General features: G+C 40.7%; 1 protein-coding gene across 2 annotated transcripts in view; it reads right to left on the bottom strand.

The window, feature by feature from the left end:
* The window catches only part of LARS2 (leucyl-tRNA synthetase 2, mitochondrial), a 124106-nt gene that overhangs the window by 89592 nt on the left and 11510 nt on the right, over nucleotides 1-23004 (bottom strand). For both annotated transcript variants that reach the window (XM_074988249.1, XM_074988248.1), the window contains one exon: nucleotides 2975-3066. In XM_074988249.1, the coding sequence (XP_074844350.1) occupies nucleotides 2975-3066 (92 nt within the window). The remainder of the gene's footprint in view (nucleotides 1-2974; nucleotides 3067-23004) is intronic.

Raw genomic sequence — 23004 nt, 5'->3', positions numbered from 1 at the left:
GCTTGGTTCACAGTACAGGATTAGAACAGTGTGAGCTGCTTCGCGGTAACCTAACTGCTGAAGTATCTTCACTTAAATTTGGCTCTCACTAATATATGTACCAGTCTTTGCTAATTTAGGCTACATGTAGACTAGAGAAGGTAAGTCAATTGCAGATACACAATTCTAGCTATGTCAAGTACGTAGCTTGAATCAACGTATCTGCAATCAACTTACCTGGCTGCCCTTGCTGAAGAAGGTCAATGGGAGAGTTTCTTCCGTTGTCCTCCCTTGCTCCTCGTGTCTCACAAGGAGCACAGCGGGTCGATGCCGACCCCGATAGGTCAATTTCACGCATCCCTACCAGATGCACAAAATCAAACAATGGAAGAACAATCCTGAGCAGGTCAATATTCTGGGCTCGTGTAGGCAAAGCCCTAGTAGCACCACCTATCCAAGCAGCATAGAATCACAGTATTTAGTTTGAGGCATTTTCAGTGAAGATCCCGTATTGCTTATGTTGACTATTACTGGCTTTCAAAAGCCATCCCACAATGCCCCACACTGACAAATGATAAAAGAGCTCCTGATGAGGATGGGTACCGCCAACATAAGAAGACAAGTGGACATACACAAGAAATTTAGTAGTTGGTAGCTATATGTGAAGGTGACTTAAGTCACTATAATAATATGATGTACATATGGTCTTACTGTAGCTGCAGTTTCTGCTGGCAAAAAAAATATACATTTGCCAACATAATCCATAAAAATTTAACTGAATGTAATAAGCTATACCAGCAAAAGTTATATTTCTGTCTGGAAAACTATAGCCACAACAAGACAGTTGCTGGTATATTAAAAAAAAGTGTGTCATTTCAAAAGTTTCACTCCATCCAGCCTACATACAAAAGTTTGCAGTGTAGACCTGGCCTGAAAGGCCTTTTTTTTTTTTTTTTTTTAAATTAAAGGAAAAGAGGCACACACTATAAACAGTTTAACTGGAATTTATTTTAAATTAGTTACTTGTAGCAATTTTTATGATGTACTACAAACCAAAACACAAGAAAATACACAAACTAAAACCACATTTGTATTATCACAAGCAGCCTCAACAATTAATTAATAATTTGTTTTAAAAAGAGTTTTGTTGGAATAGTCTTGGAATTTTAAACCAGTTAATAATATACATTTCAGAATTAAAGACATTTATGGTAGTAACTCCTTTGGGTCTTACCCTCAAAAGTTAATGTAGTTGTTTTTAAGATGCTATAGAACTACTTGTTATTCGCAAAATTACAGACTAACACTGCTACCCCTTGGAGACTCCTATGATGCAAGGGGAGTCAAAAAAAGCAACCAATCAATTTTTGAATCAATAAAAGAGAGTGGATAGAGCAATGCAAAGAATGGTTATATAGTTCTGATATCCAAGGGGTCGGGGCAGGGAGATCTACCAGAAGACCTTCTTTCAAAAGATCGCTATAGTGTAGGTGCAGCCTGTGTGAGCAAGTTAAAATTAGTACGACAGCCTGAACTGTATTCTTCCGAGATTTATGAGCTCAACTACATAAACAAAAAAGTCTTCATTAGCAGATTACTCTTAAAGAAAAAAAGACATAAAAACTGGTTAGGCTGAGTTAACAAGGAAGAGGCACATCTATAAATAAGAAGGCAGCAGAAGTAGAAGAGACCAACCACAGACTTCCTGTGTGATGCTGAGCAAATCACTTAGCCTCTTTGTGCCACAGTCCCCCATCTGCAATATTTGGATAATAACAAGTTCACTACCTCCACAGGAGCATTGTACAGTAAACTCATATCCAGCACCCCCAGGACAAGGAGGTTGCCAGATATTCAAATATTCTGCATAACACTAAAGAAAAACAAGATTAGATATAAAGAAATAAAGAAAAATGTATGCAGAGTACTTCATTTACCAACAACAGTAGTATCGTACACCGTAATCTTATACTGTATTTGCTGTAATGATTTGCATTTAATTCTCACTATATTGTACTTATGGAGAACGTAACCAAAATTTACCTATGATTAAAACGCCGGTTATTTAAGAGTTCCAGATGATAGAATGCCAGATATGAAAGAGTTTACTGTACATTAAATACTGTGGGTACTCAGACACCACCATGATGGGGGCCACATATGTACCTTAGACAGACTTACTTTGGAGTCAGGCTACAGTAGGTTTATTAGAGTGGATGGCAAGAAAATGGTGGTCACCAATTTAATGCCCAGCTTCCTCAGAGATAACATAATAAGTAATCTTTGGCAATAATAGACAGACATTTACCAAGAAGGGACACACTGGGCAGAGACAGTAAAGCCAAGCGTACAGACAATGGTTCTATAAGCTCAGAAGCCTACGACTTCCCCTGAACTATCTTTAAGTAAGACATAATTTACTCCTGGGAGAATGCTGCACCACTGTGTGCATGCATGATTAATTAGCCACATATTTTTACTTTTGTTTAATTTATTTATTTATACATAAAAAAAATCTTCTGAGAAAGCTCCACTCAGTTTTATTAAAAACAAATCCTAAGTAATGGGAGAAGGAAAGCTCAATTTTGAGAGGTTCTGAACACCCATCACTCCCACTGGACTTAGCAGGAAAGAGATGCTTGTCGCTTCCCAAGCTCAGACCCAAATAAAGGGTCAATTGTTTTCCACCTGCAATTTGATAGTGAAAAAGTAAACAAATCCAGTCAGAGAAGTCATCTCCATCAGTTATGTACCCTACACTAACAGTTTTTTCTAGAATAAATTTAAAACTTGTTTATGCTGATCTCTAATTTCAGAGTTTGGGAAATATCATGTTCATAATAACATACAGCCACCTGTCTTCTACAACTTGCTATTTGGAGTAGATCACATTTTGAGTTTATAAAATCACAATGACATAGTTAAGCTTTTAAAATTAAACCACCTGTACAGTTCATTATTTATACTGTGAATTTGATAAGGAGCTAAAACATACCTCTGTGTCCAGTTTGCTGGGTGCAGCCCACGTTCAATTGCAGCATTTTCTGCAGGTAACCCAAATGCATCCCATCCCATTGGATTGATCACCTGTAACAAAAAATGAAAAATGGTATCTTTTGTCACATTCTGGAGTGGAGTTAGTTACCCCTTCAGGGCTCAAAATAATGAACTGTTCCACACTTCAGCATTTGGTTTCCCTGATTTGAGTCACTCCAAGAAGTGCCCTTGGAGACTAGTCCAGCTTTAATGAAAATATGAGATATGTCTGCTTCCTCTAGTTTTAGTGACATAAGGAACATGAATGAAGTAGGAGCAGTCAATTTATATATCAGTCACACAGTGCATCCCAAACAGTCTGAGTCTGTAGCTTCAAAAAAACCAGCAGTTCTGTTGCACCTTATAGACCACAAAAATTGACTAGATAATGCACTTTTATGAGTAAGACCCACTTCTTAGCTCATTACCTAGTGAATAATTAAAATTATAAAAAAAATAATTAAAAAAACAAGCAGTCCTGTAGCACCTTAAAGACTAATTTATTTATTAGGTAATGAGCTTACCCATGAAAGCTCATTACCTAATAAATACATTTGTAAGTCTTTAAGGTGCTACAGGACTGCTTGTTTGTACTGCATCACAGTTACTATTTCAATAATGGGTTAACAATAACAATATCAACTCTCTGCAATTTGTCTAATGTTCTAACTATGCCAGAACACAAACAACTGTCATTATGAGTCTGAAGAAGCTGTTGTCACACAAATCTTTGCGCTAGAAAATGGTGAAAAGATGAAAAACCAGTGTTTCTGGACACACATTTCCATATGTGAGAACTCATTGCCGAGGTCAAGGTCAGATCCGAATCTGGGGTATGCCTTTTTAACCAATTCAGTTTAAGTGAGAAATGTGGGGAAGGAAAGAGTTTCAAATAGTCCCAAATAATACAGGCAAAACAAAACATACACAGAGACCCTAAAATTTTCAGTATGTTTTGCTGAAAACTATCTTGCAAATTTTAGCTCACCACTTTTATACATAATATTTAGATGTCAGTTAAATGACAACTGAAAAAAACCTACAGAAATGTTGATTTAAAATGGTGCAATCTGTACATAAGCTTTCCAATGGATAACTGATTATTTAGCCATCAGCACAAAACATATTCAAGCAGTTTTTTACTTTTCCTGTAAGTACGGTAATGATGTATAAATAGTGTAACACCTCAGTAATATTGACATTAAATGTGCTTAGACACAGAGATAGGTGTTTTGTAAGAGATAAAACATTTACCATTTTAAATGTTACAAAAATTCAGTAATTATGACTTACAAACACATAAGAGATTAACAGCAGCAGGTGATAAAAGAATCATATTTAAAAGGTTTACAAGACATAACATTTGATCTCTCACTTAATCATTATATAAAAATCTCCCTGTGTTGTTTTAGAAACTTGTTTAAAAGAAGAAATTATATACATAAGCCAGTAAAATAAGTCCCAAATGAAGTGATGTAGGCTACATCTATACTACAAAATAAAATCGAATTTATTGAAATCGACTTTTTACTACTAGATTTTATAAAGTGGAAGATGAATGCCCACAAATGTCCATAAAAATCGATATAGTGTCTCTTTTTGCCTTAGCTAGGTTTGACCACTTCACCTATGCACTGTGGGTACCTATTCCACAGTGCCTGCGCTGCCCCGTTGCATTCTGGGTTTTTGTGCCGGTGTGGTACAGGAAAAAATGCATTGCGAGAGTTTGTGGGTGTCCGATATAATCACTCCAGAGTGCAATGCCCCCATTCCCTGCCATTGGAAAATACACAGCCCAAGGAATTTTGCACCATTTTTGGGCCATTTTCCCAAAGCCTGCCCTGGCTCATGCTGCTGTATGGCACTAACATGGATCCTGAACACCTCAGAGCTATTGCACAGTGTGTTATGGCCACTTTCCCAAGTGTCATGCAGTATTTTATTAGACTAAGCCAGTGGGAGGATGAGGTGGATGCGGATGATATTGAAGGACTGGAGCCCGGGAATACACAGCTGCTGGCTGCCGTGGATGCATAGCATACAGTGGAGCACTGGTTCTGGAGACATGAAACCAGCACACACTGATAGAATCACAAGCCCACAGTAATACTGGGAGACCCTGCTTACCCTCTCCACCCTTGGTTCATGAAGCTGTACGCAGGCACCCTGGACCACAGCAAGGAGCACTTCAACTACAGGCTGAGAAAGTGCAGAATGGTGATGGAATGTGCCTTTGGCTGTTTCAAAGCCAGATTCAGGTGCCTTTTGACTCGTTTGGACCTTTGCCCTGACAACATCACCACCCCCCAAGGTTTCAGCATGCTGTGTGCTCCATAACATTTGTGAATTCTGATTGCCCATTTCATCTTAAAAAGTTCTTTTGCAACATGTTTACCCCAGGGCTGTGTCTAGATTGCTGAGAACTGTTGGCAAAAGACATGCAAACTGAGCACCGCATTTGTGTATCCCTTGCCCACAGTTCTGTTGGGAGAGGCTTTCCCAACATTTGGCCCATCCACATGGAACCAAATGTCGCAAAAACCCCCTCTGTCAAAACATCCCTTCTTCCTCGTGGAACGAGGAAGACAGGGATGTTGGCAGAATGCTCCTGACGCAGCAGATTTCTGCCGAGACACTTCCTTTTTCACCAAGAGAAGCTGGTCCAGTAAGAGATCTTACCTCACCCGCCTTGCCTTTTCCACTGCAATAAAAAACAGACAATCACTGTAGTCTGTGTCTTCCTACTTAAGTCTCTCAATTTTTGGTGAAACTGAATAGTTACCTTTCTGAAGGGGGCACAGTATCGATATCTCCCCACACAATCTCTGGAATGTCTAGTGATTAAGTAATCAATTTAAAGACTTTCACCAGAAAAAGATATTGTTCTAATAACTATCAAAAGTGAGCCTAAAATTAAAAATGAAGAAATATTTATATTTGAGGTTTCTTACTGGCAACTTAAAGAGAGACATTAAAATATCCACAAGTTGTGACTCCAGAATAGATGCATTTATGTTGTTGGCACAGAAACCATTATATTCAAGAAAATCATTTCACATTCACTGTCTCTTATTGCTATAGTAAAAATGGATTTGAAATGTTTGTGAAATGCAATTGTCTAAAATAGTAAGATGTCTGTTTCTTCTGATCGGGGCCAGAAAAATGTTAATCTAAAGATAAAATGCACTAGTGCCAACACAGCTCTCAGTGCTATACGTAAGGCCTACTCAGTTAATATGGACAAAGCAAAAAGAGAAAGACGCCTGTTCATCTGAGTATGATTTCTATAGTACTGAATACAGGATGCAAAATACACACCTTACTTGTATATCAAACTCAAATAATACTGAAAAGAATACAAGGACAGTTCTACTATTGTCAATTTATAAAAAGAAGGAAAATGACTAAGGACAGGAAGAAGACAGTTTGTTAAGTTCTTTGTTATGAATAGCTCTTGACCATTATCATATGCAATTTCTAGACTCTTCTTTTCTAGAAAAGATTCCTGAGAAGGGTGCAGCTAGGCCCACTCCAACAGAAAGTGACATCTTGAGAGATTTTAGATTCCGAAGAATCAAGCTGAATGTTAGGCCATGACACAGAAACTGTGCTAGTCTTGTGATGTGGTCCATGATCTCAGGACAATGGACAAAAGTCAGATGCTCAGGTTCAGATTCTTCAGACAGTGGCTTGTCACTTTAACTAGAAGGTCCTGTTAACATGACTACAGAACCAGACGAGGAAGATCTAAGATTGTTTCATCCATTCCTCTCAAAGAGATTTCAGACCTTATAGTAAAAATGTTGTATTTTACTGTTGGTATAAGAATAATGACAGTAACAAGTCCAATGTAATGATTTGCTTATAAGTTCTGTATGCTTCTGTTTCACCCTGCCAGTCCCTTTTATGATTAGCATGATTTCTTTATCTTAGGACATGGTTGTATTACAATGGCTACGTCTACACGTGAAGCCAACATCGAAATAGCTTATTTTGATGTAGCAGCATCGAAATAGACTATTTCGATGAATAACGTCTACACGTCCTCCAGGGCTGGCAACGTCGATGTTCAACTTCGACGTTGCGCGGCACCACATCGAAATAGGCGCTGCGAGCGTACGTCTACACGCCAAAGTAGCACACATCGAAATAAGGGTGCCAGGCACAGCTGCAGACAGGGTCACAGGGCGGACTCAACAGCAAGCCGCTCCCTTAAAGGGCCCCTCCCAGACACAGTTGCACTAAACAACACGAGATACACAGAGCTGACAACTGGTTGCAGACCCTGTGCCTGCAGCATAGATCCCCAGCTGCCGCAGAAGCAGCCAGAAGCCCTGGGCTAAGGGCTGCTGCCCACGGTGACCATAGAGCCCCGCAGGGGCTGGAGAGAGAGCATCTCTCAACCCCCCAGCTGATGGCCGCCATGGAGGACCCGGCAATTTCGACGTTGCGGGACGCGGATCGTCTACATGGTCCCTACTTCGACGTTGAACGTCGAAGTAGGGCGCTATTCTGATCCCCTCATGAGGTTAGCGACTTCGACATCTCGCCGCCTAACTTCGAAGTTGGTGCCGCTACTTCGAAGTAGCGTGCACGTGTAGACACAGCTAATGTTTGCTATAAAGTCGTGCTTCTTGCTAGCATTACAATTCAAAATGTGCTTCATCTGCATTGCAAACTAAGTTGTGTAAAGTTCTTTCATTATTTCTTTAGCAACTATATAATCCCTTTCTAAAAGGAAATTGTCTGAAATTCTCTGTAAAATTGTTCAATGTGAGTAGAGGAAGTGTACGTAATTAAGGATTAGTGTGAAAGCAACCACAAATGTCCGGATGGTCAAGAAGAAGAAGAAACTTGGAGACAACTAGCAAGCATCCATTATGCCTGATGCTAAAGACCGGTTAGTGAAATCGACAAGCTTTGGAGACAAGCAGACACCCCCAAGAGTGAGATGACAAATAGATAATGATGGGAAGCCTGACAATATCAAAGCATAAAACTGTACAAAACTCCAAAATTACTACCACTGAATGATTAACAATTGCAGCATGACACTGCAAAACCCATAGACTAAAATAGGAACTTAAAAATATAAATATGGGGTGTTTTGTCGTGGTTCTCTGGTTTTGTTCCTGCAAAGCTTAAGAGTATCAAATCATGACTGACAGAGCCCAACTCCTCACTCATGTTCAGTCTAACTAGACACTAGATTGACTTGAGCCACAACAGATAGGTAACTATAACAAACATCTGGAGGACATGCATGAGTGTGTATTTGGCTTTCCATGTTGTATGTTCAAGAAACACCACATTTTGCCTTTTCTCTTGAAAAAGATTCTGCGCTTCTTATAAGCCTAACCCCTCCTCTCAGGCTTTCAACTGTGAAAATCTGTATGTTCTCACTTACCAAACACCTTATTTTATGTTTGTGCAAGACTGCAGGGTGAGATTAAGAAGGTCAACTTAATGCAACGTTATCAATAGTCTGAAAATATTCAACTTTGTGTCTCCATCAATTGGAGTAGAAAAGGCATGAAAAGAGATTGAAATATCTTTGCTTAATTGCTAAAAGGAAACAAAAGGCTTGTTTGCATTATTGGAGTCTTTGGTACACAAGAGATAGCGTGCCACATATTGCACTGTAGTATCTTTCTCACAGAATGCTGCAATCCATTATGAAGGCCGACCTTTCTTAAAGCACTCAGATGCTACTATAAATGCCAAAAATAATGTCCATTTAACAAACTTTATATATGGTTTTATTTATTTTGAAGCTGGAAGGAAAAAGACAACCTCTGGCAAAAACAAAAAGTCTCATTTAAGCGATAAAGAATCTGAAGAACCAACTGTCTGGTATGTTTTGACAGATCCTGCATTTTTCAGTTTACTTCCATGTTAGCAGAGACATTTTAAAAAAAAAAAAAAAGTTTCGTTCTGAGCATACTTCCAAACTGCCTTTCAAGTTTATCAGCTAACATCAACTGATATGTAACTACTAAACTCAGGTAGGCAAAAAACAACTGGAAACACGAACTCTGAGTCTTTGACTACCATGTACAATCTAGCAAGCAGCGCTATTTCAATAATTCTCTGCAACAGAATGTCACTATTATTACTTCAATCTACTGCCCAATTTAAAAATATATCAACCCACAGACTTCTATCATAACTCTGTTTATGTAATGCTCATTTATTTTTATTTTTGCGCTCAAAAATGAAAATGCAAAATCATCATAAGCCTTATGATGTGTCCGCAAAACAACTAAAACTGCTTGGACAACACAATGTCTCTCCCATCCTTAGTCTTTTACATATTTATCATGCTTAATTGCAGTTCTTTTGTAATGTGAAAATCAGTCAACTAACATCTTAGTTACTGACTTTGGAAAACTGGATTCAAATTTGACTCAGTTAACACCAGATATATGGTGCTACCCACTTAAATTGTTAAATGGTTCTTGTATTTCAGATTAACAAAAAGGCCAGCAGTTCCTCCGGAGAAGTTACTAGAAGTAAAAGCTAATGAAATCAGAAATGAAGTGCACTGGCATATCATTGTGGCAAGTGCATTACAGTATAAGGCTTACATAGATAAGGTTTACCCATCTTCAATATCATCAGCTGCCCACATTTCCAACAGCATTAGCATGAGGAAGATACAACAAGAAACTCAAGCCATTTCAAATGTAAGAATCTGTGATGTAGTTAAGAGAAAAAAAAAATCTTTTCAAGGTTCCTTGGCATATTGTGGAAATGATACCAGAAATGTTCAAAGTTAGTCCAGAATCCCATCTATCAGGAACTGCTTTAAGCGTAAATAAATAAATCCAACCACAACACGAGGAATAGATTAGATGTTACTTCCAACCTAAACAATCTTCTTAAAATTTTCAGTCTACCAGTACCATATGATTTCCAAATTTCCTGTAAATGACTGATAGTCCCACTTGTGATATTAATTTTGATTTACATTTCTATTAAAACAACATCATGGGACTAAATTAATTGGATTTTTCTGTTTACTGGTTCTTAGTAGACATTCTCAGACCATAGGAGGACACAAAAGGTCTGAGAATTCAAAGTAGGAATCTGCCAGAAACATTGTAGATGGAAAACACCGAGTTCTTCGGGAAAAAAAATTAAAAACATTTTTAGTTTAATTTTATTTTTATTTTTATTTAAATTATACACAGTAGTCCCTCGAGTTACATGAGGGCTGCATTCCCACGCACCCTTGCGTAACTCAAATTTCATGTAAATAGAGGGTGGCTTTTTCCCCAGCAGAACACATGTTCTGTAGCCAGATGAGCAGCAGGAACAACTGGAGCTCCTTTTGAAAGATAAGTCCTGGGGGTGGGGTGGGGGTGGGAGGGCAGCTGGGGAGGGTTAAGTCTGGCAGTGGGTTGGGGCCATGGAAAAGGAGCAGAGGGGTTGAGCCCAAGGCGGGTTAGGGCTGCAGGAGAGGGTGTGTGTGTGTGTGTGTGCGCGCGCGCGCGTGTGTGCGTGTGGGGTGGGGTGGAGTTGAGCCGCAGCCTGCACACGGGGCGTTGAACCAGGGCAGGGGGGTTGAGCTTGGGTGGGGAGGTTGAGCTGGAGCCATGTGGGATGTGTGAGAGCTGAGCCACAGTGGGTTGAATCGAGGTGGTGGTTGAGCTGGAGCCACGTAGGGGGTGGGGTTTGAGCTGGAGCCATGCTCAGGCAGTGAGCTGGGCCACATGGAGTTGAACAGAGGTGGGGGATGAAGCTGGAGCCACGCACAGGGGTCGTGAGCCAGGCTGCAGTTGAAGCAGCATGGTGGTGGGTTGAACTGAGGCCGTGTGGGCTGGCGGTTTGAGCTCGAGCCAGGAGAAGCAGAATTGAGAGTTGCGCTTAACTTGCGTTAATGTGAGTTAAGCGCAACTTGAAATTGCACATTTGAAGGGTTTCCTGTATTCTTTTTAAAGGTAAACTGGTTTAAAATATCTGAATTTATACAAAATGTTAAAGTTGTAACTTTTTACACAATATTAAAACATTTCAGTAAAGATAAACATACTTAGCCCATGATTCTCTGTGAAAAACTAAATTTCAAGGTCAAACAGGGCTTTTTAAATATGACAATAGATCAGCCTATGTAAGTGCAACATTTTCAAGAGACTTAGGAAAGTAGACTCTAAAGTTCTAATCACTTTCACTGAGACATTTTTAAAAATCTTCCCAAGATGACCTAAAATAATTAACTTACTATATTTAATCATTCGGTTTAATAAATCGTTTGCCTGTGAAAGTGAAGCATATTGATATGAAAAGTTTACATAGCCAAAACATTTAAGATTGTTTTGAGTTTTAAAAACAAACGTTAAATGCTGTTGTGTGTGTTTAAAGTCCACTTGTCATTCTAACACAGCTTCAAATACTTTATGAACAAAACGTTAATAAATAAGCAATAGTTAAATTCACCATCTTCTAACATACAATAAATAAGAACCTGAAAATATTAAGTTATGTAATTGCTTAAATAAACGTAATAACGGTGTATCCTTTTAGGTGGCAAAAGGATACACCAATACAGTGTAAATGCTCTATTTAGTTGTAAATAAAGATGGTTTAATGGCGCTACCAACCAGCGAGAATTCAATCTTCTCTGAAAACCAGAAATAGTGCATATTGAAACCTGCATTAAAACCAATTATTTATTCACTTGAATTAAATCATGGTTTACAATCATCTTAATGATAACATAATGATACAATATAATTTTCTCCCTCAGAGGGAGGCAGACCAGGTAACTTTGAAAAATCTCAGGAATATTTCTAAGCTTTGTATAGGACACAACACCCCCCCACATAAAGAAAGAATGTTTTTAAAAATACTGAAAAGAAAATGCCTTATGTTGCCACAAAGATTTTCTCTTTGAACTTACAAAAGAGTACGTATAAACGCAGGGAGAAATGATGATAAAGCAGTAACAACATTTATCTTGGTTTGAAAATAATTTATTTAAGGATTATTTTTCTTCTTAGTTAAATACCTATGAATTGACTTTTCCATAGCACTTTTTAAAATTAATTTTTGTAACAAGATTTGTAATTAATATTACATACTTAAGTATCTGTTTTAACTATACTTGTACTACTACTGCTACACACTTGTACTCCACATGGAGCATAGGTCATCTACAAGTCTCCTCCACTTCACTCTGTCTTGGGACACAACTTCTAGCTGGCCCCAGTTGTTGCCCTTCAATCTCAGTACAACTTCTCCACGTTGTCAAATATCTTCCTCTTTCGCATTTTCCTTGCAGGTTCCATGTAAGAGCTTGATGGACTATGCTGGATGATGGTTTTCTGAGAGTGTGGCCTAGCCATCTTCACTTTCTCCTCTTGATTTCAACATCAGTTGGTTCTTGTCTTGCTCTGTTCCAAAGCTCCTCATTTGTGACAAAGTTACACCAGTTGATATGAAGGATGTTCCGCAGGCATCTGTTTATGAATGTCTGTAGCTTGTGATTTGAAGACTTTTTAGTGTAGATGCGAGACCTAGCATACAAGAGCACACTCTTCACACTTGCGTTGAAGATCCACAGTTTTGTCTTCACAGATATTATTTGAGAACTTCATATAGGATGGAGAGTCTTGAATGCAGCTCTTGCTCTTCCTATCCTGGCACGGATATCCTTATCCGTTCCTCCATCTATGCCCATAATACTCCTGAAGTAGCTGAACTGCTCCACATCTTTCAGATCATCCCCTCCCAATGTGATGATGGTGTTGTTGAACCGGTTGATCTTCATTATCTTGATCTTTCCCTTGTTAATGGTCAGTCTGGCCATTGAGGCAGTTTTGTTTAGTATTGTGACTTTTTCTCCCATGCTCTCAAGTTGGTGTGAAAGGTGGGTGACATCATTAGCAAAATCAATGTCCTCTAGCTGTTTGAAAAGTGTCCACTGAATGCCTTGTTGATGGCCATCTGTTGTGCTGTTCACAGTCCAGTCCATTGTGATCAAGCATGGAAAAGGTGACAACAGGCACCCTTGTCACACTCCCAATGGCATGCTGAAGGATTCTGTCAAGACACCATTGTGAATAACTTGGCATGTTGAGGGTTCATTTGTTGAATGAATCAAAGTTAATAATTTTGGATGGGATACCATGGTGTTGCAGCAGTTCCCAACGTGTATTTATCAATGCTGTCAAAGGCTTTTACAGAAAGTCTATATGATGGGTATATACGGGGGGAGTTCCACTCAAGCAACTATTCTATGATCACTCTAAGAGTTGCTATTTGGTCAATAAAGGATCTCTCACTTCAGAATCGGTCCTGTTCTTCCCAGATTGTCTATTGATTTCTGCCTTCATTCTCTTCAAGAGAATCCTATTGAACACTTTTCCTGGACTAGATAGTAACGTGACACCCCCCCGTTCTTGCATTCCGTCAGGTTGCTTTTCTTCAGAAGCTTGATAAGGCAGCCATGTTTCCAGTCTTGTGGGATTTCTTCAGTGTCCCAAATAGATTATACATCATGTTGATTGATATCTCACTACCTGCTTTGACTGCTTCCGCAAGGATGTTGTCTGGACCAGGCACTTTTCTACTTTTCAGATGGGCAATGGCATTCCTGTTTTCTTCTTTGTAGGTCTGCTGTTGTTAATTTGCTGCAGTATATTTGCAGGTGCTAACTCAGAAGGTTCCATGTGGGCAGGACATTTCAGTAGCTCTTCAAACTGCTCCTTCCATCTACTGAGCTGCTCACTTGGGTTTGTTAGTACAGATTAAGGAGAGGTGTGTGCTGGCCGATCCACTGTATGATGTGACTCAGCTAGCTTACATGTGATATTCTACCTCTTCGTCCATTCCTTGTTGTGGTGATGTGCCTCGTGTGTCTCAAGGACCCGGAGAAGTATGCCAGTGGGAGATACAGCTCCTGGAAGGGTCACCCAAACTGGACAGATCAAGGGTAGAAACAACTGTACTTGTACCTGAGAAAAATCAAAGATTACTACTTTCGGCACACATTTTCAAAAATAGTATAGTTTGTAGAGTTTGTGGTAAGATTTTTGTGTTCTAATTTTGCATTCCATTTTCAAAACGTGAGTAATTTGTCCTATATTGGACATATATTAGAAAACACTTATTCTACAATTTAATCCAGGTGTCTGACAGGGTTTAGGTTTACATACACTTTACTGAGGCTACATCTACATTATGAGATAAATTCGAATTTAGGGCAATTAGCTCAATATTAAAACGTCACTGTCCTTACTGAAGTTCCAACTAGGGAGCACTACTATTAACATCATGTTGTCAATTCTGACTGGGTATAGTGTCAAGTTAGAATTAAAAATTTCAAATAAAGGTCAGTGTGGAAGTGCCATATCTCAAAATAGAATTTGTTAACCTCCAGAAGTGCCCCATATGTATTCCACAAAGCTACATGGTCACTCGCCAGGTATGGCTGCTACTCTCCAAGTGCATAGGAAGGAGGTCACAGGAAGCCCATGAATTTGAATTCATCAGCACCCAGTCTTTGAAAAATAAAGGGTGCCCATAGTGAACAATTTATTTTACCCATCACATCGCACTGAATCGATAGCCATCTTCTTCAATCATGAGCACTCAGGGTAGTGATCTGCCTAGTAATTCTCAGGCTCGCAAGAAAGCTCCAGCGTGGACACATCAGGAGATTCTGGATCTTCTTGCAGTTTGGGGAGATGGATCCATGGCAAGCAGACTTCAGGTGTCCAAGAGAAACGCAAATATATATGATAAAATCTCTCAGTTGACGACCACCAGAGCTTATTCCCGGGACTCTACACAATGCCAGGTAAAGATGAAAGAACTCCAGCAGGCCTATCACAGAGTCCAGAAAGCCAACTGGAATTCCAGGTCATCTCCTCATGCTGGCTGCTATTATGAGCAGTTGCATGTGCTTCTTGGGTGGGACCTCACCATGTTTCTCACTCCTGGTCTCGAGTCTTGGGTGAGCCAAGAGCAGCTGGAGGGCCAGGAGGAAGAGGCCAATGGAGAGGATGGGGGTAACCAGCAGGGGCCTGAGGAAGGTCTTTCTGACAGCCCAGATCTCTTCACCCTAGAAGTGGAACTGGCCTCACCTACACTGGTCCCTGGGCTTCTGGAACCAAGCTGTTCTGGTGAGTAATTTTTCCTGAATGCTAGAAGCAGATTGTGGGTGGGTACAGGTTTTCTATGTATCTCTGCCCTTTAGAACAGTGGCTTAATATTTCTGGGGATGAAGTGCTTATCCTTTTGGAGATCTCCTTGAATGCCTCATTCAAGCACTTTTGTATTCTTTTTTGCACCGGGTTTTTTGGGCAGGCCTGACTTATTGTGTACCACAGTAGCACACCTTTCCATGTCAGCCAACCAGATAGCGATCTGGTGTCATGGCATCACATAGCATTTTGGCATATTTTCCAGGCTTGTGGTCACATAGGATGAGCAGCTCTTCTTTGTCAATATTTGTTAGTTTTAGGAGGGTGATGTCTTCTTTGGCAATCTGAAGAAGCATGGGAATTTGGATTGGATTTTTTTGCAGTGCTCCCTGCCCTTTTACATTTCCATGGAGCACACAGCTGAGCTACGTGGCTGGCGTCTCCCCTCCTCCGCATGGATGGCAGGCTTTCCAGACCTTCTCCCCTCCCATTTTCTCTTCCCCCCACCATTTTTTTTTCAATTTACAGGGATCCCTCCATACCCAGCCATCCAGGTGGCCGGAATCGAACCCTTCCACAACCTTCTCCCTCACCACGTGGCTGGCTGGCTCTGTGGACCCTACTACTTCAAAACGGGCACGTGCAGCAAAGGTGGGTTTGCCCTCCTGTACATAGCCTTTTTTCCCTGATGAGGGCTGCTCCAGTAATCACCAAGAAACTTTTTTAGCCTAACCCAACAGACGGGTGGAACACACACGCCACCGGCATTTTTTCCACTTTACAGGGAATCGCTCCACACCCAGCTGTCCATGCAGCTGGAATCAAACCCTTTCCCCTCGCCATGAAGCTCCGGGCTCTGCGGGCCTTGCTCCTTGTGGAGGATTGCTCTAGGATTGGCTGAAAGAAGTTTTCCTCTGCTCCAGGACAACAGACGGCTTACCCTTCTTTGTATCCCCCCACCCTCACCCTTCCCCTTGTTAAGCAGACAGTAATTTACCATGTCCACAATGAAATGTTCTGGATAATGGTGGTAAATGATGGCTAATGCAATGCATTCCTTGTATGTCATCCTTAAATAAGCCTTAAGCAGTCTTGCAGAAAGAAACTTTCCGTGACAGTAGAGACAGAGACCCATTCATTCCATGGGTAAGGGTTTAGTCATGTGAATTGCATCTCAGTTGTGACCTTCACTTTCCAGCTGTCATGCCCAGCATGCTAGACAGGCCAAGGAAGTGCAAAAGGTGCAAGCATGATCTGATCCTGCAGCACGTGGCACTTCTGAAGCAGAAACCAGTGATCTGACAAGGGAGACAGCAGAGTGATGTCACAGTACAGCAGAGTGGCAACTGAATATACCTGACTTCCAGAGAGCAAGTAGCAAAGCAGATGGAAAATGTGGCAAAACTCATAAAAGCAGTGAGCAATCAAAAAGAGGTCCTGCAATCCATGCTGGAGCTGCAGAGGAGCTCCCAATGCAGCAGATGGGATTCCCCTGAAGACAGGTCACCCCCCACCCCTGTGTTGCAGTCCTCAAATGTGGGGAGGGAGGGAGAAGGCAGCCTGCCACTACAACCCCAACGTCCACTGCAAAAGACTATTCCATCAAACTTGGCCACACTTTTTTTCGCTGCTGCTTAAGCCTCTCTTCCACCCAAAATAAACTTATTCTTTTGAGCTCGGGGTGATTTTTTGCACGAGGGATAGGGTGCAAAAGTTATTGCTGGGAACAGGGCAGGGGTGGGGAGGGCTGATAGCACAGCTGCACACCGCTACACCAAGGTCCACAGAGTCCTGCGGAGGACTCATGGCAGAGGCACCTGGGCAGGAGTGGGGAGAGCTGATAGCATAGCTGCCCTACTGCTATGCCAAGGTCCACAGAGGACTCATGGCAGAGGCACCCGGGCAGGGGTGGGGAGGGCTGATAGCACAGCTGGCCCCTGTCTTTTTTGATGAAAATAACCCTCCCTCTACATCCATTCTTCTGTCTGCAACTTAACCCCCTTCCCCCAAGTAAAAGCATTTGTGGAAGAGACAGTCTGATTTATTGGTTCACATTTGGTGGGGAGCACAAATGGAGTTTGGTGAGTGAGGGTTGATTGTTATTACAGCAGAGAAATACATCACCATCACATGCGTGGCAGATCATTCACTAAGTTATTTTTTAAAGCACCCCTGATTGCTGCTGCCTCCACATGGTTATTGGTGAACAGCCATGTAGGCAGCTGCAAGTAAGCCCTGTCCACAGCCTCGATATTCCAGTCATTCAGGAAAGAATCCTGCCTGGATTCACAAATGTTATGCAAAATAATGCACGTTGTAATCACAGTGGGGACGTTAGTTTCATAAAGGTCCAAACGGGTCTATAGGCATCTGAACCTTGTTTTTAAACAGCTAAAGGCTCATTCAACTGCCATACTGCATTTGCTGAGTCTGTGATTGACGTTTTCTTTGCTGCGGTCTAGGGCTCCTATGTACAATTTCATAAGACAAGGGAGCAGAGGGTAAGCAGGGTTTCCAATATTACAATAGGCAACTCCACATGGCCAATCTTGATTTTCCAGTCTGGGAAAAAAGTCCCATCCACAAGCTTCCTGTACAGCACAGAATTTCTGAAGATGAGTGTTGTGAACCCTCCCTGATCATCCCACATTGATGTTGGTGAAACTATCTTTGTGATCTACCAACACCTGCAATACAATGGAGAAGTTCCCTTTTCTGTTTATATACTCAGAGGCCAGGTGTGCCAAGGACATGATGGGGATGTGTGAGACATCTATCACCATCACAGTTAGGAAACCCCTGGCTGTCAAAGCCATACACTATAACCTATACATCTCCTGTGGTCACAGTTTTCCTGAAGAGATGCAGACAGATTGCATTGGCTAGCTGCATCACCACAGCCCCCACTGTAGATCTGCTCCTCCCCAAACCGATTTGCCACAGACCGATAACTGTTGGACATCACAAACGTCCACAGAGAGATTGCCACTCGCTTCTGCGATGTTAAAGCCAGCTCCATTCTTGTGTTGCTGCGCTTCAGGGTGGACACCAGTGCATCAAAGTTCCACAAAAGTGGACTTGCACATGCAAAAGTTCTGCACCCGCCACTGGTCGTCCCAAGTCTCCAAAACAATGTGGCCCCACCAGTGTGTGCTAGTCTCAAGTCCAAAACCACCACTCCACTGTCAGCAATGCATTCAGGGCAGCCAGCAGTGAGAGTTCTTGGATCGCAGTAGAACTATTTCCTCTTCAAAACCTTCATCACCATCATCATCGTCAAAGTCAACTATCATCTCACTGTGTAACTGACAGTCTGTGAAGTTGCCGTAACGGTGTGTGCAATGACTTGTAGCATTTGAGGGTCCATGATCGTGTTAGCACTGCCTCCCATTCGTTTTTGCACAGTTACTGAGAACTCTGAATTCTGGGACAGTACTTTGCATTCCGGGATAGGGACATGAAATATCCACAAGGAACTGGGGCTACAGCACCGTGGGATAGGTACCCACGATGCACTGCTCAACCAGTTGAACTTGAATAAGGCAATGGGAACATGGAAACTCCACTTGGAGAAACAGAGGGTCAAATTGCTAGGTTTGTGGATACAAATTCGAATTCATAACATCAAGGTTAAGACAAGGAATTTATTAAAAGTCGAATTTATCTCATAGTGTAGATGCAGCCTGAGAGAACTATGGGTACATGGAGCCATTCTCAATACATCAGGAGACATCAAATGGTCTTCAATAGTTATGCCAGTTTACATAAGCTGACAGGTTTTATCTAGGTCTGACAAATAACTCTTCATACATTACAAGACCACTTTTTAATAAGTCATATAGCGAAACCTTGTTAGTATACCATTCCCATTCACCTCCTATTCAGAGACTATATTCCTACGACTTTACACTCACTTGAAAACAATTGAAATTGCTAACTTTACTGTATTGCAATGAGACAAGACTCTCACTAGTGAAGCCCTCCTGCCTGCTTGTTCATATTAATGCATAAGTCATTTGTATCACTTGTGGCTCTATAATAAAGTAGCAGAGAAAGAGCATGCAGAAAATAAAAGTTTGACCATCAAAAACAAAAACACCCCACTTTAAGACAAAATTAACCTTTCAGGCAAATATTCCTGGTTTCTATTAGAATTTAATTTTTTAAAAAATGCAAATTTTGGAAATCTGGAAAGATGAATCAGTAAAGGTTACACTTTTACCAAAAAAGTACCCAAACTGCTTACCTCTGTTCCCACAGAGACATCAGTCTGCCACCTACATAGTAAATTATACAAATGTATTTACATAAATTGGTTTACAAACTAGTTTAGTCAAATGCATTTAATACCCTTGTGTAGAAGCTCATTTTAGACATCATACTGAGCTAACTTAACGCCTCACCAACCTAAGATAAACCAGTGTAAGACTAACTTATTTAAATTAGTAAAAATTTCCTTTTGTATATAAACGTCTATATAAGGTAGCAACCATCTCATACTGCTCCTAACTCAATATAATGTCCAAACTAACTGCCATTTTTGAGTTTTCCTTTATTGAGAAGTTAAACAAACATAAATTTCAGCCTCAGCTTCATTCCACACATGGCCTCATCTAGGATGTGTGTCAATAAACCACACAGACACTGCATCAAGTCCTCTCTTACCCAAGAGACCCATCTCATTTGTATTATGGGTTAGCACTAGTGGACCTATCTGGTTTGTTGGCCAGGATGAGACAGAAGAATCCTTTTTCATCTTTATGTAGAGTCCTTGAATGTGACATTAGAAAGGAGAATCTTTGAAACACTATATTCATTTCTTACAGAAAGCAACCAAGTATAAATGACATTGCTCTCTAACTTTAAAATTTGTACCCAGAAAAACAGTTCAAAATAAGATGTGCCCTGCATATCAAAAGCTATGGATTTGTAACTTGAAAAGAAAAGATTTAAAAACTTACAGCCCTTAAAATCCAAACATACTTTTTCACTGTATAAAGCACAAAAGAACCCTCCTCAATTCATACTTCCAAAGATAAATTTTGGTTTGTTATTTTTTTAAATTGGAATGCATTTCCTGTCTACTCTAAAATCCAGCCAGTTAATGAAAATTTGACTATCTTTCTTCCACGTACAATGAAACCCTGAACTCCTTATCTGTGGCAATCATCACATATTGCAAATCTGTAAAGGATTAGAATCTGAGACTGCCTCTTGAAAAAAAAAAGACAAGGGAGAAATTCAAGAGACACTGGATTCCTACATTGTAGGAATTAGAAAGGTTCATAAATTCAAAAGATTTAAGAAGTTTTTTCATGAAAACATTCCTCAGATACAGCAGCTTTGAATTTGATACACAATAAAAATCATTTGAAAGATCTTTTATGTCTGTTATGGTATGTGAAGATTGAAACTTTTGGCTGCCCATCATTAGTCATAAATAGATGCTCAAGCAGGTTAACAAAGAAAAAGATAGGAAAAAGATATGCCTATTTACAGAGCCATTGGAAAAATCAGAGTGTTTCATAACCACTGCCTCTAATACACTCTACTTAGTCTCTGTCTCTACTCACATGAAAGGCAAAAAGAAGTTGAAAGGCAAGATCTGAAACTTCATTTCATAAAAACCGGTTGGGAGAAAAACCTCTCAGAACAGCTCAGATAATGAAAATGAGGCAACCTCAGAAATGAAGACCAGCTTTTGTAATGAAAATGAGATCATCTCAGGTCACTTCTACAATAACAAACTTCCATGGATGCAACTTACTTCATTTTCAACCACCACATGTATATTTCTCAGGCATGTGCACAGTTGGCTGCTTTCATAGTGCTATGTGCACTCACTAGTATCGCTCATATCAATGCAGAGTATACCACAAATAAGTATTCCACTTGTCACTGTTCAGTACAATGCCCTTCCAGAAATTTTCACCCGTCATGGTGGAGAAATGACTCATCCAAGGATTTCCTGAGACTTAGAGAGTTAAGTGCCCAGCACACAACTCTCTCCATTCTATAATGTGACCCATACCCCATAATTTTCACACTCAAAAAAAAAATTCCACAAACTTGTGTGGCATGTTTTGCTGTCCACCATATTTGACAGAAGCATGGAGCCTGCAAAGCTCTGCACTATTTTCACGAACACTGCACATAAAGGACACCTAATTACTGTGTAGGGGCAGACCCACAGGAAGTATCAACAACTTGACATTTCTTCTAGCACAGTTTGTGAAAGGAAATGGCATAAAAAGATTCAAAAGCTGCTGGGTGTGCTCATGGAGCAGCTGCAAGCTATGAAGCACTGCTTCCAGGTCTGAGAAACAAGTACTGACTCCTGGGATCACATCATAAAGCAGGCCTGTGATAAGTAGTTGCTGCACAACTTTCAGATGAGAACGTACATATTCCTGGATCTGTTGTGATGAGCTTGCCTCAGCTTCCCAGCACAAGAACACCAGAAAGAGTTGCACTGACAGTGGAGAAGCGATTGGTGATCACACCGAGAAAACTTGCAATTCCAGATTGCTACTTATCAGCAGGAAATCATTTGGGGGTTTGAAAATCTACAGTGGAAACGGTTGTCAATAAAGTGCGTAGGGCATGAACCTTTCCTGCTACAAAAGGCTGTGATTCTCGGCAACGTGTAGGACACAGTGCATTCATTTGCAGCTGTGGGACTCCCAAACTGCAGGGAGTGATAGACAGTAAGCTTATCCCTATTTTGACACCAGCCCACTTTGAAATAGTTAAATATATTAACAGAAAAAGACTTTTCCTATGATTACACACTCACTGTGGATCAGTGGGGACATCTCACTGCTATCAATGTGGGCTGACCAAAGAAGATGCATGACATTTACATTCTCAAGAACTCAGGACTATTTGAGAGAGCTACAACCAGGAACATTTGTCCCAACTGGTGGGTTATCATTGGCTATACTTAAATGCCAAGTGTGACCCAGCCTATGTCATGTTCCTTTGGCTGATGAAATCATATCAGCCATGAGATAACTTCAAAAGTCAATTACAGTCTGAACCTCTCCCGTCCAGCACCTGACTGCAGCCAGATGAGAGAATTTGCCAGACCATGGGAGGTCAATGTTGTCTAACACATTACCAACACTTCCACAACTTACTGGGCTTCGAGAAGACATTTAGACGTAAATCACAGCTAAATAACAGCACCAAACACTGAGAGCCAGGAGTGGTGATGGTAAACAAATTTTATGGGAGCACAGGAAACTCGGCAACACCCAGGATAAGTGGTTGCCCAGCTAACTAAAATTATGCCAGATTACAGATGTTGCTGAACAAGAGGATGAACCTGTACCAAATCAGTGGATGCAGAATGACTACTGTATGTGCTTTTGCAAGATTGAAGACATGGTGGTGGTGTTTACTCACTAAGCTGGATCTCAGTGAAAAAAACCTCTCTATACTCATAGACCTCTATTGTGTCCAGCATGATATCTGAGATGCAAACAAGCACAACCTACCACAAGGATGGAGGGAGAAGACGGAAAGCTCCCTGTGGAGTTTAAACAGCCAGACAGAAGGGACACTTACAGAGCTTAGTGTGGAACTATACAGTTGACAGAGGTTTTGAAAGTGCACTCTAACAATCAGCCACGGTAGTGTTCTTTATTGGTTTGTTCTCTGGCCCTGGAATTTTGGGCACTTCTAGGAACTGTACAGGGCTTGCCACACATTTATAAATATGAGTGGGTGTGCTTGTGAACCTATCAACTACAATAGAACCACAGTGTTACTTACCGACTGGTCAAGCACACACCTCATTTGGAACCAAAGTATGAAGTCAAGTAACAGTAGAGACAAG

The sequence above is a fragment of the Carettochelys insculpta genome, chromosome 2, assembly GCF_033958435.1.
Source record: "Carettochelys insculpta isolate YL-2023 chromosome 2, ASM3395843v1, whole genome shotgun sequence".
Lineage (NCBI taxonomy): Eukaryota > Metazoa > Chordata > Testudines > Carettochelyidae > Carettochelys > Carettochelys insculpta.
The sequence above is the reverse complement of the archived record's forward strand: the minus strand, read 5'-3'. Positions and strand labels throughout refer to the sequence as shown.